Source organism: Phacochoerus africanus, chromosome 8 (assembly GCF_016906955.1).
Source record: "Phacochoerus africanus isolate WHEZ1 chromosome 8, ROS_Pafr_v1, whole genome shotgun sequence".
Classification (NCBI taxonomy): domain Eukaryota; kingdom Metazoa; phylum Chordata; class Mammalia; order Artiodactyla; family Suidae; genus Phacochoerus; species Phacochoerus africanus.
The window spans coordinates 149,998,957-150,012,910 of record NC_062551.1 but is presented as its reverse complement, the minus strand read 5'-3'; the positions used below and the strand labels follow the sequence as shown (position 1 = coordinate 150,012,910).

At 37.0% G+C, this 13,954-nt stretch overlaps 1 protein-coding gene across 3 annotated transcripts in view; it reads left to right on the top strand.

The window, feature by feature from the left end:
* PATJ (PATJ crumbs cell polarity complex component) overlaps window positions 1-13,954 on the top strand; it is a 353,453-nt gene that overhangs the window by 136,159 nt on the left and 203,340 nt on the right. For all 3 annotated transcript variants that reach the window (XM_047788846.1, XM_047788847.1, XM_047788845.1), the window contains exons 23-25: window positions 2,126-2,197; window positions 4,069-4,246; window positions 9,934-10,044. In XM_047788846.1, coding sequence (XP_047644802.1) covers window positions 2,126-2,197; window positions 4,069-4,246; window positions 9,934-10,044 — 361 coding nt within the window. The remainder of the gene's footprint in view (window positions 1-2,125; window positions 2,198-4,068; window positions 4,247-9,933; window positions 10,045-13,954) is intronic.

Below are 13,954 nucleotides of genomic sequence, written 5' to 3'. Positions count from 1 at the left end.
TAATTTGAGGTGTACCACAAAGTGATTCAATTATATATATATATTCTTTTTTCAGATTTATTTTCCCTAATGGGTTATTACAAGGTATTGAGTATAGTTCCTTGTGCTATACAGTAGGTCCTTGTTGGTTATCCATTTTATATATAGTTGTATATGTATGTTAATCCCAAACTCCTAATGTATCCTTACCTTCCCCCTTTGATAACCATAGGTATGTTTTCTGTGTCTATGGAACTGTTTCTATTTTGTATGTAAGTTCATTTGTGTCTTTTTTTAGATTCCATATATAAGCGAATCATATATTTGTCTTTGGTTACTTCACCTTAGCATGATAATATCTAGGTCCATCCATGTTTCTGTAAAAGGTATTATTTCATTCTTTTTTAATGGCTGAATAATATTCCACTGTGTACATATATACCACATCTTCTTTTTAGTGTGGCTTAACCCAACTGGGGAGTTTTTTTTTTTTTTTTCATGTAAAAAAATCCTGGAGAAGGTTGTATGTCAGGGTCTTAAACACCATCTTCCTTTCTGCTCAGCTGTCCTTAATGTACTGACAAGTTCTCCTTGTTTCTTTCTGATTCTAAGATGGATTCTTCATCACCAATAATCACCTCTGCCTTCTAGGGAAAGAGGGAAGAAGAAGAGAGAAAACATAGAGCAAAAGTCTCCTGTCAACTTATTCTCTCTCCCCTACTGTTTTTCTGGAAATCTTATCCAAGGACTTTTGTTTCCTTGTTGCTGATCAGAGCCAATGCACACAGTTACCCTTAGTTGAAAGGAAATCCAGAAAATTTATTTTTTTAAAGCTGGGCATAGAGCCACCTGGAATAAAGGGAGGTTATGTTGGTAAGGAAGAAGGGGACATAGAACTTTAGATAAATTCCCGGCAAGTATCTGCCAACTTGTTTGTCCTTGAATTCTTTGATACTTTTAATTATAAGAAGTATACCAAGACAAGAAGGCCATCTGGCAGTGGGTGAGCTGTCAGTGATCCCTAAGGATCCCAGTTCCTTAACTGATTTTTAGATTGTCTAGATCTTTCACTTTCTCGTTTTCACACAGCCTTAAACCATTATATCCCAGAAGGTTTTAGAGTGGCAGGTAGGTTGAGTTGTGTACTTTTTATAGGACTTATTTGAGAGTCCAGAGGAAAGCGGAGCATGGAAACTTCATGCTGAAAGATGTGGATACTGTGGAGAGGTTGTGTTGTCTGAGTCTTCTCTGCGCCTGACTTATTCATGTGGAAAATATAGTAGTATGACTTGCTGTACTTATGTCACAGGGTTATCCTGAAAATGAAATGGAAGAGATAGTACCTACATTTTTGAATAGAGCAATACAAGTGAAAGTATCCCATGTATTGTTTCATTTGGTGGTCCAAAGTCACACACCCGTTTTGTGGTACAGGTTAGCCTGGAGCTTAGAAATCCAGACTCCTCTCCCAGATAATAGGTATAAAAGCATTCCTTTTATAACTGTCCTGTAATCCAAAATTTTCTGTTAACCAGTTAGGCATTTCCATATTAATGTGACTTGATGGGTGAAATACGGTGGTGGTAGATGGGATGGTCACATTATATAAGTAAAATGCCCTAAAACTGAGAAGTGCAGGGGAACTACACCAAATGCTTATAGTTTACAAATGACAGGGGAAATTATTTAGGGTTAGAGCGACAAAGAAATCTAGAAAGAACAGTCATGTTTACTGACTGTTTAATTATTTCAGCTGTTTCTCAGTTTATCCTAAACTGTTCTATTAGTTGGTTAATCATACCAAGTTTTAAGGAATATATTTTATAACATTTATATGATGATAGAGAAACGTGTGAAATTATGCAAGTTCAAATACAGTTGTTTTTTTTTGTTTGTTTGTTTTTTAGAAAATGGCATCTAGAGTGTCACCAGTAAAAGTATAATCAGTGATTTTCTGGTGGATATTAAGTTGAACATTAAAGCAATATATTTTTGCTTTGTATGAATAGTTAACTATTGATTTAAATCCTTTTAAAGCTTAGAAATTAGTAGCTATTTAAGTACAGATGGTGCAAGGTCAAAACTTTTCAAGAAACTTTAAGATGAGTGTGTTGTTACGTGTGTGTTTTCTTTTCTTTCTCCTCAGTGAATTACCTGAGAGGGAAGAAGGTGAAGGAGAAGAAACGCCAAACTTCAGCCACTGGGGACCACCAAGAATGTATGTTGATGACATGATTGGCTTTCTCGATAGGACAGCACGATTAGTTGCTCTTTTCTTTACCTTAACTGTATCATTCAGTTAATCTTTAATGATAGCCCTACTTCCCATTTACGCTGGTCTAAATTTTAGTTTCATTTAGTTTTATTTAGGTGTTTTTTTTTGTTTTTTTTTAGGGCCACACCCATGACATATGGAGGTTCCCAGGCCAGGGATCAAATTGGAGCTGTAGCCGCTCACCTACACCACAGCCGCAGCAATGCGGGATCCAAGCCACGCCTGCAGCCTATACCACAGCTCACGACAACGCCGTATCCTTAACCCACTGAGTGAGACCAGGGATCAGACCTGCGTCCTCATGGATGCTATTCAGATTCGTTTCCACTGAGCCACAACAGGAACTCCTTACTTAGAGATTTTTAGCCAGGCAAAATGACCATACCCAATATTTAGGAAAATCTTTGTCATACTCTTTCAGAGAAAGCAATTTATAAATGTCCCTCTGTGATGGACTAAGTATATTTTCTCACTGCATCACTAAGCAAGGCAGGTAGGGCTGCCTTGAGTGCAGGAAAGCTGTTTGTTTTTGTTTTTGTTTTTTGTGTTTTTTTTGTTTTGTTTTGTTTTTATGAAACAACAATGGTAGTAGCTGAGGCTCTTATATAACAGTATCTCTACCCTCCTCTCCTTGTGTTAGGTCAAGTGTGTGCCTTGTTTGAACTAACAGAGTGCGTTGGGTCCATGTTCCCTCAGATCCTCTCATGGTTTTAAGTAGTCACCGGGGCTGCACTTTATTAAGATTATAAAATTTTTCCTTTATTTGCTGTCTCTATTCTTCATGCATTATTAATTCCACCATGCCACCCCAATTTTTTTTTTCTTGCACCTTTGAGTCTTGTCTTATAAATTCTTAGGAGCTGTTTTCTGAGCAACTTTTTAAAAATTAATTATTGACCATGTCTATGCAGTTTGAGCAAAATTCCTAATATTTTAAGGGGCAAGTTTTATCCTATACTTTCTTTATGAAAATGATATGGAAGTAGGAAGGAAAGAAAACCTCTGGCCGTAAGGTCAGTAAAATCTGCCTTCTGGTAACAGAACCACAAGTTAAACCTGCTGACTTAGAAAAACGTTATGGGCAGTGAGCCTGTCAGTGGCAAGTTTATCTTATTTCACAAGTCTGTCTTACTTGCCAAAACGATATATGTGACTTTCTTGATTCTATTTTCCCCACCCATTTGTCATTTCCTTAGTTCATTCTTTGCTCTTGTTACAATGTAGATGAAAAGGACTAAACACAGAAAATATGTGGTGGTAGGAGATAAGAACATTAAGGCTTGATTAAACCTTTGAATATTAAACATTGTGTTTATTGTTTGGGAAGTATTTTTCAGGAGTTAAACGTTCACATATGCTATGAATTATTGACAGTATCTTATAATGTTGGTGCTAAATATAATTTCTATGACAGTTATAAAAATATATTTATAAAATATATTTATATATGGAATTCCTGTTAGGGCTCAGCAGAAACGAATCTAACTAGCATCCATGAGGTTGCGGGTTTGATCCCTGGCCTCACTCAGTGGGTTAAGGTTCTGGTGTCACCGTGAGCTGTGGTGTAGGTCGCAGACGTGGCTTGGATTCCTCGTTGCTGTGGTGTAGGTGGCAGCTGTAGCTCCCATTGGACCCCTAGCCTGGGAACCTCCATGTGTCACAGGTGCAGCCCTAAAAAGACAAAAGACAAAAAAAATTAAAATATATTTATATAAAATATGAGTCACAAGGAGGTGGTACACATTGAACACAGTGACAGTACAACAAATTACATTACCTTGTTCATGACTGAATTTTGTTTTTTGTTTCTACAGTGTTGAGATTTTTAGAGAACCAGATGTATCTCTTGGTATTAGTATTGTTGGTGGACAAACGGTTATAAAACGCCTAAAGAATGGAGAGGAGCTTAAAGGTATATTTATCAAACAAGTTTTGGAAGACAGTCCAGCAGGAAAAACAAATGCTCTTAAAACTGGAGATAAAATACTTGAGGTAAATTGTGTTAAAGTTCTGCTTTTGGTTGAAACATGCTGTCAGGCAGTAAAATAATCATACAGCCAGAAGTCCTTCCTTTATGTGTTGTGGTATCTGTGTGTACAACTGGTATTGTTTGTTCAGATAGCGTAGTTTGTATGATTGTACAACTCTGTGAGTTTCTGAAGTTGGGCTGACAGCATATAAAACAATAAAAGGAAAAGCCTCAGCTGACTGAAAAAATGAATTTGCAGTTTAACAAAATGAAGCAGATGGTTCGCACCAAGCTTCGCCCACAGTCTTCAACAAATACTGAATTGTGCGTGTAGTGGGGTAGCCACGCTGTCCTCCCAAATTTGACCCTGGAAGGCAAAGGCCATTGCAGGAGAGGTGAGTCTACCGTTTACATGTGGCAGGCTTTGCAGAGTGAGTTTCACGGGCATATCAAGGCACTAAGAGGTCTGAATCTGATACATTTCTTTGCGTGGGTTTATTGGGTGAGACCATATTGAATATCTCGAAACCCAGAATCTGCTTTTTTTTTTTTTTAATAATGATTTTTATTTTTTCCATTATAGCTGGTTTACAATGTTCTGTCAATTTTCTACTGTACAACAAGGTGACCCAGTCACACATACATGTATACATTCTTTTTTCTCACATTATCATGCTCCATTATAAGTGACCAGATATAGTTCCCAGTGCTATTCAGCAGGACCTCATTGCTTATCCATTCTAAAGGGAAGAGTTTGTATCTATTAACCCCAAATTCCCAATCCATCCCACTCCCTCCCCCTTGGCAACCACAAGTCTGTTCTCCAAGTCCATGAGTTTCTTTTCTGTGGAAAGATTCATTTGTGCCATATATTAGATTCCAGGTATAAGTGATGTCATATGGTATTTGTCTTTTTCTTTCTGACTTACTTCACTTTGTTCCATCCCCAGAATCCGCTTCTTCTTGATCCATGCTTTATGATGCTAAACATCTGCTGTGGTGTTTTAGCTCTGATAGAGTGAGGGGAACTCTGGGAGTCATTGGTTGAAGTCTAGATTGTCCTGTTTGTTTTCTGTTTGTTCTTGGACAAATTATTGTACCTATTTTCAGTTTCCAAATAAAATGGAAATAAGATTTCAAAACTGATAGCATCATTCTGAGGATTAAGTCGAACAGTTGCTTAAAACTGTTCTGTGTATACAGATTTTAGGTTTTAATTTATGTTTGTGAAATAAAAATTAGACACCTTGGGTATATGACAATGAAGAAAATGACCCAAAATCCCTTCTCTTAGGGCATTTACATGGTAGTGGGGGATATAGACAATATGCAAAATAAGGAATGTATAGAATGTTAAATTGTAATAAGTGTCTATGGAGAAAAAAAGCAAGGACGAGGATAAGGAATGATGGGTAGGCAATGGTTGCAATGAATAGGTTTGTGATGCAACATGGTATTGGGACAAATGTAGGAAATGAGAGAGTGAGCAATGTAGATATGTGGGGGAAGAAGGCTCCAGGCAGAGAGAACTAAAATGCAAAAGCTCTGAAATGGGAGCTTGACTGGATGTGCTGAAGGAACGGAGGAATTGCAGCGCTGCTAAGGTAGGTAGAGTGAACAAGAGAGAGGGTGAAAGAAAAAAGGTCTGAGAACTACTCGGAAGCCAGATCATGTAGTGCTTGGAAAGTTGTCTACACTGAATAGTGGAGAACCCATTAGAGAATTATGACCACATACACTTTTTTTTTTTTTTCGTCTTTTTAGGGCCACACCAGGGCATATGGAAGTTTCCAGGCTAGGAGTTGAATTGGATCTGTAGCTGCTGGTCTACACCATAGCAATAGCAATGCCAGATTCAAGCTGCATCTGTGACCTACACTGCAGCTCACAGCAATGCCAGATCCTTAACCCACTGAGCAAGGCCAGGGATTGAACCCACGTCCTCATGGATACTAGTTGGGTTTGTTACTGCTGAGCCACAATGGGAACACCACATACACATTTTTAAAAAGGATTATTCTGGCTTCTGGGGCAGTGTGGTGTGTGATTTCATATCTTTTCTTTTCTTTTTCTTTTTTTTTTTTTGGCTGCCCCCCTTGGCATGGGGAATATTCCCTGCTGCACCCCAAGAGTTTCTTTTCGGTAGTGTTTGCATGGTACATTTTTTTCATTTCTTCATTTTCACCCTTATTTGTGGTTTTGTTTTAGTTGTATTTTTCTAAGCAACATATAACTGGTTTTGCTTTTTTTAAGTCTAAATGGATAAACTTTAATAAATAAGGAACATTTATTTTTTATATTGATTACTGATACATTCGAACTTAGAACAAAATACAAAATATATATTTTAAAATTATCTTTCTTCCTTTCTATTATGAAATTACGATAGACTCATGGGAAATTGCAAAGAAATGTACAAGGAAGTCCCACATACCCTCCCCTCAGCCTCACACAGTGTTAATGTCTTACACAACCACAGTGTAATCAAAATACTGATATTGGCACAATTTATAGACCTTAGTCACATTTCACCCATGCTCCCTTTGTGTGTATTTATAGCTCTACACAGTTTTATCACGTGTAGTCTTGCATAACCACCACAGCAATCAAGGAACTCAATTGTGTCGTCAACTCAAGACTCCCTTATGTGACCCCTCTGTAGCCACTGCTCTCCCATCCCTACCCTCTAGCCTGTTTCTCACGATTCTGTTTCTCCATGTACATAATTGTTATTTCACAGTTACCATGTAAATTTGAATGAAATTATGTACTTTGTATCTTTTTGAGATTGGTTTTCTTCACCCTGTGTAATTTTACTGACGTTCATTCAGTTTGTCGTGTCTACCAACAGTTTATTCCTTTTTGTGGATGAGTAGTATTCCCTGATACTACGGTTTAACCATTCACTCATGGAAAGACATTTGAGTGGTTTCCAGTTCTTGGCAATTATGAAGAAAGCGCCTATAAACATGTGTACACATGTTCCTGAGTGAAAATAAGTCTTCATTTCTCTGGGTTAAATGCCCGAGAGTATAACAGCTGGGTTGTGTAAGTCAATTTTTAGTTTTGAAGGAAACTGCCAAACTGTACTATTCTGTATTCCCACCAGCAGTGTGTAAGTGATGCAGTTTCTCCACATCCTCACCAACATTTGGTGTTGTCACTGTTTTTCATTTTAGCCATTCTGATGGGTATATATTGATATTGTTGTTTTAATTTATGGTTCGCTAATGGCGAATGATGAAGAAATTTTCATGTGGTTAATGGCGACCTAATACCCTCTTTGGTGAGAAGTCTGTGCATGTCTTTTGCCTGTTTTTTAATTGGATTGTTCATTGTTTTATCTTTTTGAATTTAGGTTTTTTTCCTCCTATCTTTTCTCTGTTCTTGGTTGACTACAAAGTATTCTCTCACTTAATCCATTATCACTTTACACCTACTAATAAGAATCTACTCTTTTGTCTTAGATTTAATAATTTATATTTCTTCAGATTCACAACAGCCTTGAAATGTTTCACTCTCTTTTTTTGTGAAGCATAATGAGTCATTTGTTTACTCTTTTCTATGAAAAGCATTGCTTGTTTGTTTTGTTAGTGAAGTTTAATAATCATTTCTCTCTGTCTTGAAACAATTGCATGAAAGTTTTAGGTCTGTATAAAGAAGAGTTTTTTTTAACTAGGAAATTAGAATTTAACTTAGTTTTTAGAAATGGTCTTCATCTGTGTGAATGGACATACTTTAGGTTATAATTTTAAGTTAAGAAAAAGTAAGATTATTTTTCTGTTGTAACATGACAATTCTATTTTTTCCCTTAACTTCAGTGATTCCCATTTAACACTGTAGAAATATGTGTTAGGGAAAAAAAAAACCTGATTATTACTCAAAGAGGAAGTAGTTCCCATGTAGTCTCCACTTCTCTTACTGTTGAATATTTTGGGGATTAAGTTATTCAAGAGATAAGAAAGATCCTCTTTCCTTTCATTAAACGTCAAACTGTTGTGACAGCTTTTAAGCATTCACTTTGTTTTTTCTGTATTTTTAAAAAATTTGCTGTTCTTTTTCCTCAGCTCAGATGGGAAAAGAGCATTGACAGAGCAATAAAATCTTTATGGATGTCTGCGAGAATAAAAAGCCAAAGTTCTTGCCATGGCCTTTTGGATTTTGCATGATGTGGCTTCAGTTGCCCCCCTGACTGTACCTCTTTCTGCTCACTCCTCTTTCACTGTCTTTATACTCACCTAGCCTGAAACCCTTCTAGCACACCAGGCTCCCATCTCCTGCCTTAGGGCCCTCCGTTCTCCGTCCCTCAGCTTCTGGCGTGCTCACTTTTCTCCTCACTCTGCTCAGGTCCAGTGACTGAGCATCCTGTCACACCCTTGCTTATACTTGCAACTCCTTGGATCCTCTTTCCTTTCATTGGACTTGTTTGCAAGAACCACATCCTAGTTAAATGCAACACTTGGCTTATTTCAGGCCTCCAGCATGACTGGAGAAAATAACTACCCATGCTGTCTGGTCTCATTTTAAAATCATGACCACCCCCTCAAGTGGGCCTTTAATTCCGCCCTGCAGTTCTGTGATATTTCTGGAGTTGTTTCAGTCTTCTGCTTTCATACCTCAGACCTTCTATACCTCCTTCCTCTGTCGTAATCTCAGTTTAGGGTCCTTGTTTCTTAGTTCATTGAGAAAATCAAAGCGGGCGGAAGGGTGGTTCCCCTTGTTTTCACTGCATACCAACGCTTTTTTCTAACTGGCTGTCACAAGACAGGAACTCTCTGTGCTTCTGTCTAAAGCCAGTCTCTCTAACTATTCCCTCTTCAAGGGGATTTGCTTTTGCTGTCGTCACTTCTCTCTTTATCCTTCATTTTCCCTCTCCCACCGCATCATTATTACTGTCATGCACACCTTCTTAAAAACAAAACCTTGATCCACAGCCCTCTCTACTTACATTCCTATTTCTTTGGTCCCTTGATGGCAAAACAATGTGCACAAAATGTCACTATCCACTCACTGACTCTAAACCACCTCAGCTGTTACCAAGGCTTCCTTACATTCTTGCTTTGAAAAAACCGGATCTGTTAAATATGTTGGATTAATCTAGAAGGCTCTTTGAGTTTTGGGGCATATTCACAAATTAGATCTCAGATTTATGTAATAACAGGACATTTACACTTAACCAAATGGTTAACTTTTAGTAAAAGAACCTATGGAAGTTTTCATACTTCTTTCTTTGAACATAATCTGAGAAATGTTCAACTACTCAATTATAATAATGGACAGTTTGTTTAAAATATCATTCTTCTTAGTTTAATCGAAAGAAGATGAGTTCAAAGAGAGCCTAGCCTGCTGCCCCCACTCAGAATTGTGTGCTGTGATAATGACAGAGGTGACATTACAAGCTCAGAAGCTTCTCAAGATTTTGTCACTGACTGAGCTACCTATTTCGGATGAATATATTTAACTAAGGCTGGTCTTACTATGATATTTATCTTATTTACTTTTCTTGGAAGCGAAACATTATTTTCCTTAAACATGGTGTTAAAGGAACAAAGCAAAGCTTTTTATGGGCTAATCTTATTTTTTTCTGGCTTTGGTCTAATTCATTAGATTCTAGCTGCTCTCATAACTAGATAATACACATGAACTTTGAATTGAACCTGTGCACAAGATCTGCCTTTCTAATGGACATAAATTACTTCTGTATTTTTAGGTGTCTGGAATAGATTTGCAGAATGCCTCACACAAAGAAGCGGTTGAGGCCATTAAGAATGCAGGAAACCCTGTGGTGTTCGTTGTTCAGAGCTTGTCATCTACTCCAAGAGTAAGCTTTAGTTTATAATTTCAAAAAGTTTTAAAATATTCTCTGTATATCTGTGGACCAAGCTTTTGCCTCCAAGTATTTTTCAACGTATTTTTATTGTTACTCGACTATTAGTTAAATGGAGTAGTAGCTTCATAAAAATTTAGTTATTAACTTGTTTCCCCTTTTTTCCTCTGATTTTGATCTCCTGGTCATGAAGATCAAGTTGTTCCAATGTACGGTGGTTTAAGTCACAGTCTATATAGTCCAAAAGACCTGTTTTTTGGGGTTTGTTGTTTTTTTTTTTTTTTGTCTTTTTAGGGCCGCACCTGCAGCATTTGGAGATTCTCAGGCTAGGGGTCCAATTGGAGGGAGCCACGGCTACTGGCCTACACAACAGCCACAGCAACACCAGATCCGAGCCACGCCTGTGACCTACACCACAGCTCACGGCAACACCTGATCCTTAACCTGCTAAGTGAGGCCAGGGATTGAACCTGCGTCCTCATGGATGCTAGTCAGATTCGTTTCCTCTGAGCCACAACAGGAACTCCCAAAAGACCTGTTTTTAATTCCTCATCCTCAATTCTCTATTTACCAGTTTTGCTAATTTAGAGGCAAGTTACCTAAATACTTGAAATACAAGGTGGGCCAAGTATAAAAACTTTCTAGAGGCATATCAAATGTTCTGTATGGTTATTACAGGTGACTAAAAATGCAAACATGTTGCATTGTTATATGTTCTGTTGGAGATTCTGAGTGCACAAAGAGCAGTATTTAATCAAATTTTTTTTTCTGTAATAAATTAATCTTTTGATATGGAATTAGAACTCAGATTCACAGATGTCAGTGGTAGGATGTATATTTTACATTGCAATATGCAGCAGAAAATGTCATGAATAAGCTTGTAACTGGAAACAATGTTTATTTTTTCTTTATTTTGTAATGGAAGATAGCTGTTCAAAACATGGACACTTCTGAACAGTAGAAAAACTCTGCCTATTTTTTAAAAATTTGCTTTCCAATACATGAATGCAGTGGTTTTTAACTTTTTTTGTGTCAAGGCATTTGGAAAATAACATTTGTATGGCAAACTGGGTAAATAGATTTTTGGCTATCCCAAGGGCAGAGGCATCAACCTGCTTTCTCAGCAGACTTGTAGCCTGCCTGCACACGGGGCGGGGGGGCTGCAGCCTCACCCTACTTGGGCAACTCTGCTGTGATGCCCTGGACTGCAGCAAGGTTCCTTCCAGTCTCAGTGCTCTGTTTACACCATGAAGACTAACTGAGAGGGGTAAACTGAATGAAGTCTTCACATTTCTATGCAGTTTGAAATTCTAGATTTATTGGAATCTACCTTTCAACTCTTACTGAGAGAGTGGTTGAGGGCATCATTTTCTATTTCTGGAAATTGAATTCAGTAGGACATTTGGCCAGATTATTCCTGCCAAAATAACACTTCCAAGGAAACAGTTTTGAGCCAGAATGAGCCAGTCAAGTTATATATTTATGTGGCTACCTTCCAATGCCCTGCCGAAAAATATTCAAAGCATTTCAATAGGTTATAAAGTCAGCCAAAAAGCCAAGCTTTTAATCCAGCTTTGCTGGTGAGCTGACGTGGAAATTTTCATTTGGATGACAAACAGTATAGTTTCTTTCAACTGTTCAAAAAGAAGAAAATGTCTTCAGCATCATGACATGCTCGAGTCACTTTCCCTTAGGCAGCATCACAGACTGTCACGTTGTGCATTTAGGTCATCAAATATTGAACTTGCATGAACTGTGCATTCTGTGATTCTGGCCGAGGGAGTGAGTTCAAGTGATATTTTAATGTCCATGACTTGTTCCTTTTTTATGTTTATTTTTTTTTAGCATAAAGTGATTCCAATTGAATAAGGCATGAAATAAATCAAGTTTCATATCTTTGCAAAATGGTACTCTCTTTGGCTCACCTCTTATTGCAAGTAATATTGGTCATCACGGGAACAGAAAAAGATCCAAATTCTTAATAATTTTTGATCAGTTTACATGAAACTTTGAGACTTTCTTCAAAACCTCAAAAGAAATCATTTCCTAATGTTTGGTCCATCAAAGGCCCTATGTCTAAACATGCCTTGATTACATGGAAATTCTCATCAACATCATGAACTGAGCAGTGGCACTTATATTTGTACTTTTTTCGAGTTTCTTTTTTTTTTATATTTGCACTTTTAACATATGCCTTAGGAGGATCAACAACATGTTACCTTTTTAAGCCTTTTCTCTTGAATTTCTCAACTCTTTTCTCAACATATTTTCAGCATGTTAGAAAGAAATGTGTATATCCACTTAGATTTACTTGGTAAGTGCTTGTTTGAGAGCAGAACTCATGATTTATACGGCACACCTCCATAGAAAGTTTTTACGCCAGTGTAATTTCCACTTATAATTGCATTTCATAGTAATGTCAGATTTTTTTTTTCATATTCAAAAACAAATCCTTTGTAATTGGGGTAATTCCTTTCATTCATTAAATTTATTTTCATGTGTTGTGGTGGGTTTTTTTTTCTGTATTCCATTTGTATTTCTCTAATATCATTTCATAATGGCACCTACATTTTATTGACACATGTACATTTTGCATATTAATCATACATTCATATATTTTGTACTTTCATAAGAAATGCGCACCATTTTACTTTCCTTAAAGATGTAGTCTTTTTTGTGGGCCTTTTGTCTTCCAAATTTTGCTAATGATATGTGTACTGAAGGTTTTTCTCTGTTATTCGGAAAAACAAGCAGTGTAAACGTTATGAGTGGCAACTGACATTCTGGCCCATCCCAAAGCTTCTGTGTTCAGCTCCAGCTTGGTTTTTCCGTAGGAAAAAGTAGATCCAGTGTGGGCCAATATTCTGACTGAGAAACAAGTATTTGTTTTAAGACTTTTCAGGACAAGAAACACATTCCTGTAGACCCACCAGTTTTTGAACTCTGACTTACGTTTTTGTGTGTATTAAATAGAGAAACAAATATTAAGCACAGTGTCTATTCACATAGGAAGCCCCAGATATGTGCTGATGTCTTATCATTACTGTTTTCTTTTTTTTTACTCAAACATTTCTAAGATTTTCTCATTTATTCCAAAATTATTTCTTTGGACTCTATATTAAAAGTGAAGAAGAATTAACCTTAAATTGCTATTAGAAAGAAGTAGTTTTTTAGCCTTGTTGTTACAAAGGAACTAGACAAGCAGGTCCTTTAATTTTGAGAAAGGAGATTTATTTTTCCTTTTAATCTTCATATCTGTCATCAGACTTATGTCAACATTATCTGTATTAACTATTTGAGGAGCCTTTAAAATATCACTAAAAAAGTTATATTTTCCCAAGATGTTTCTTGGGTACTTTTACAAAAAGAAATGAATAAAAAAATATGCTGTTGGCACCATTAAGAATTAAAATTATTTCTATGAAATTGAACTGTTTGATTCACATATAAACTTTTTTTTTAAGGGCCGCACCTGTGGCATATAGAAGTTCCCTGGCTAGGGTTGAATTGTAGCACAACGCAGGATCCAAGCAGCATCAGTTATCTACACCACAGTTCGTGGCAACGCCAGATCCTTAACCCACTGAGCAAGGCCAGGGATTGAGCCTGCATCCTCATGGATACTAGTTGGGTTTGTAACCCACTGAGCCACAATGGGAACTCCCATAATAAACAATTTTATTAAACTCTGCTATGTATTAAGCTTTTTCTGAGCAACAGGGTGTATAGTGATAAATAACACTAAACTCCAGCTCTCATTGAGCTTTTATCCAGGGATGTAAATAGATTTGTAATTTCTCTGTATGTTAACAGTGATAAAGAGATATTTACTGAATGTTCAGTGTGCTGGGTATCATGCATGAACCGGGGTGCAGTGATGAATAAAGTAGATCTACGAAATAAA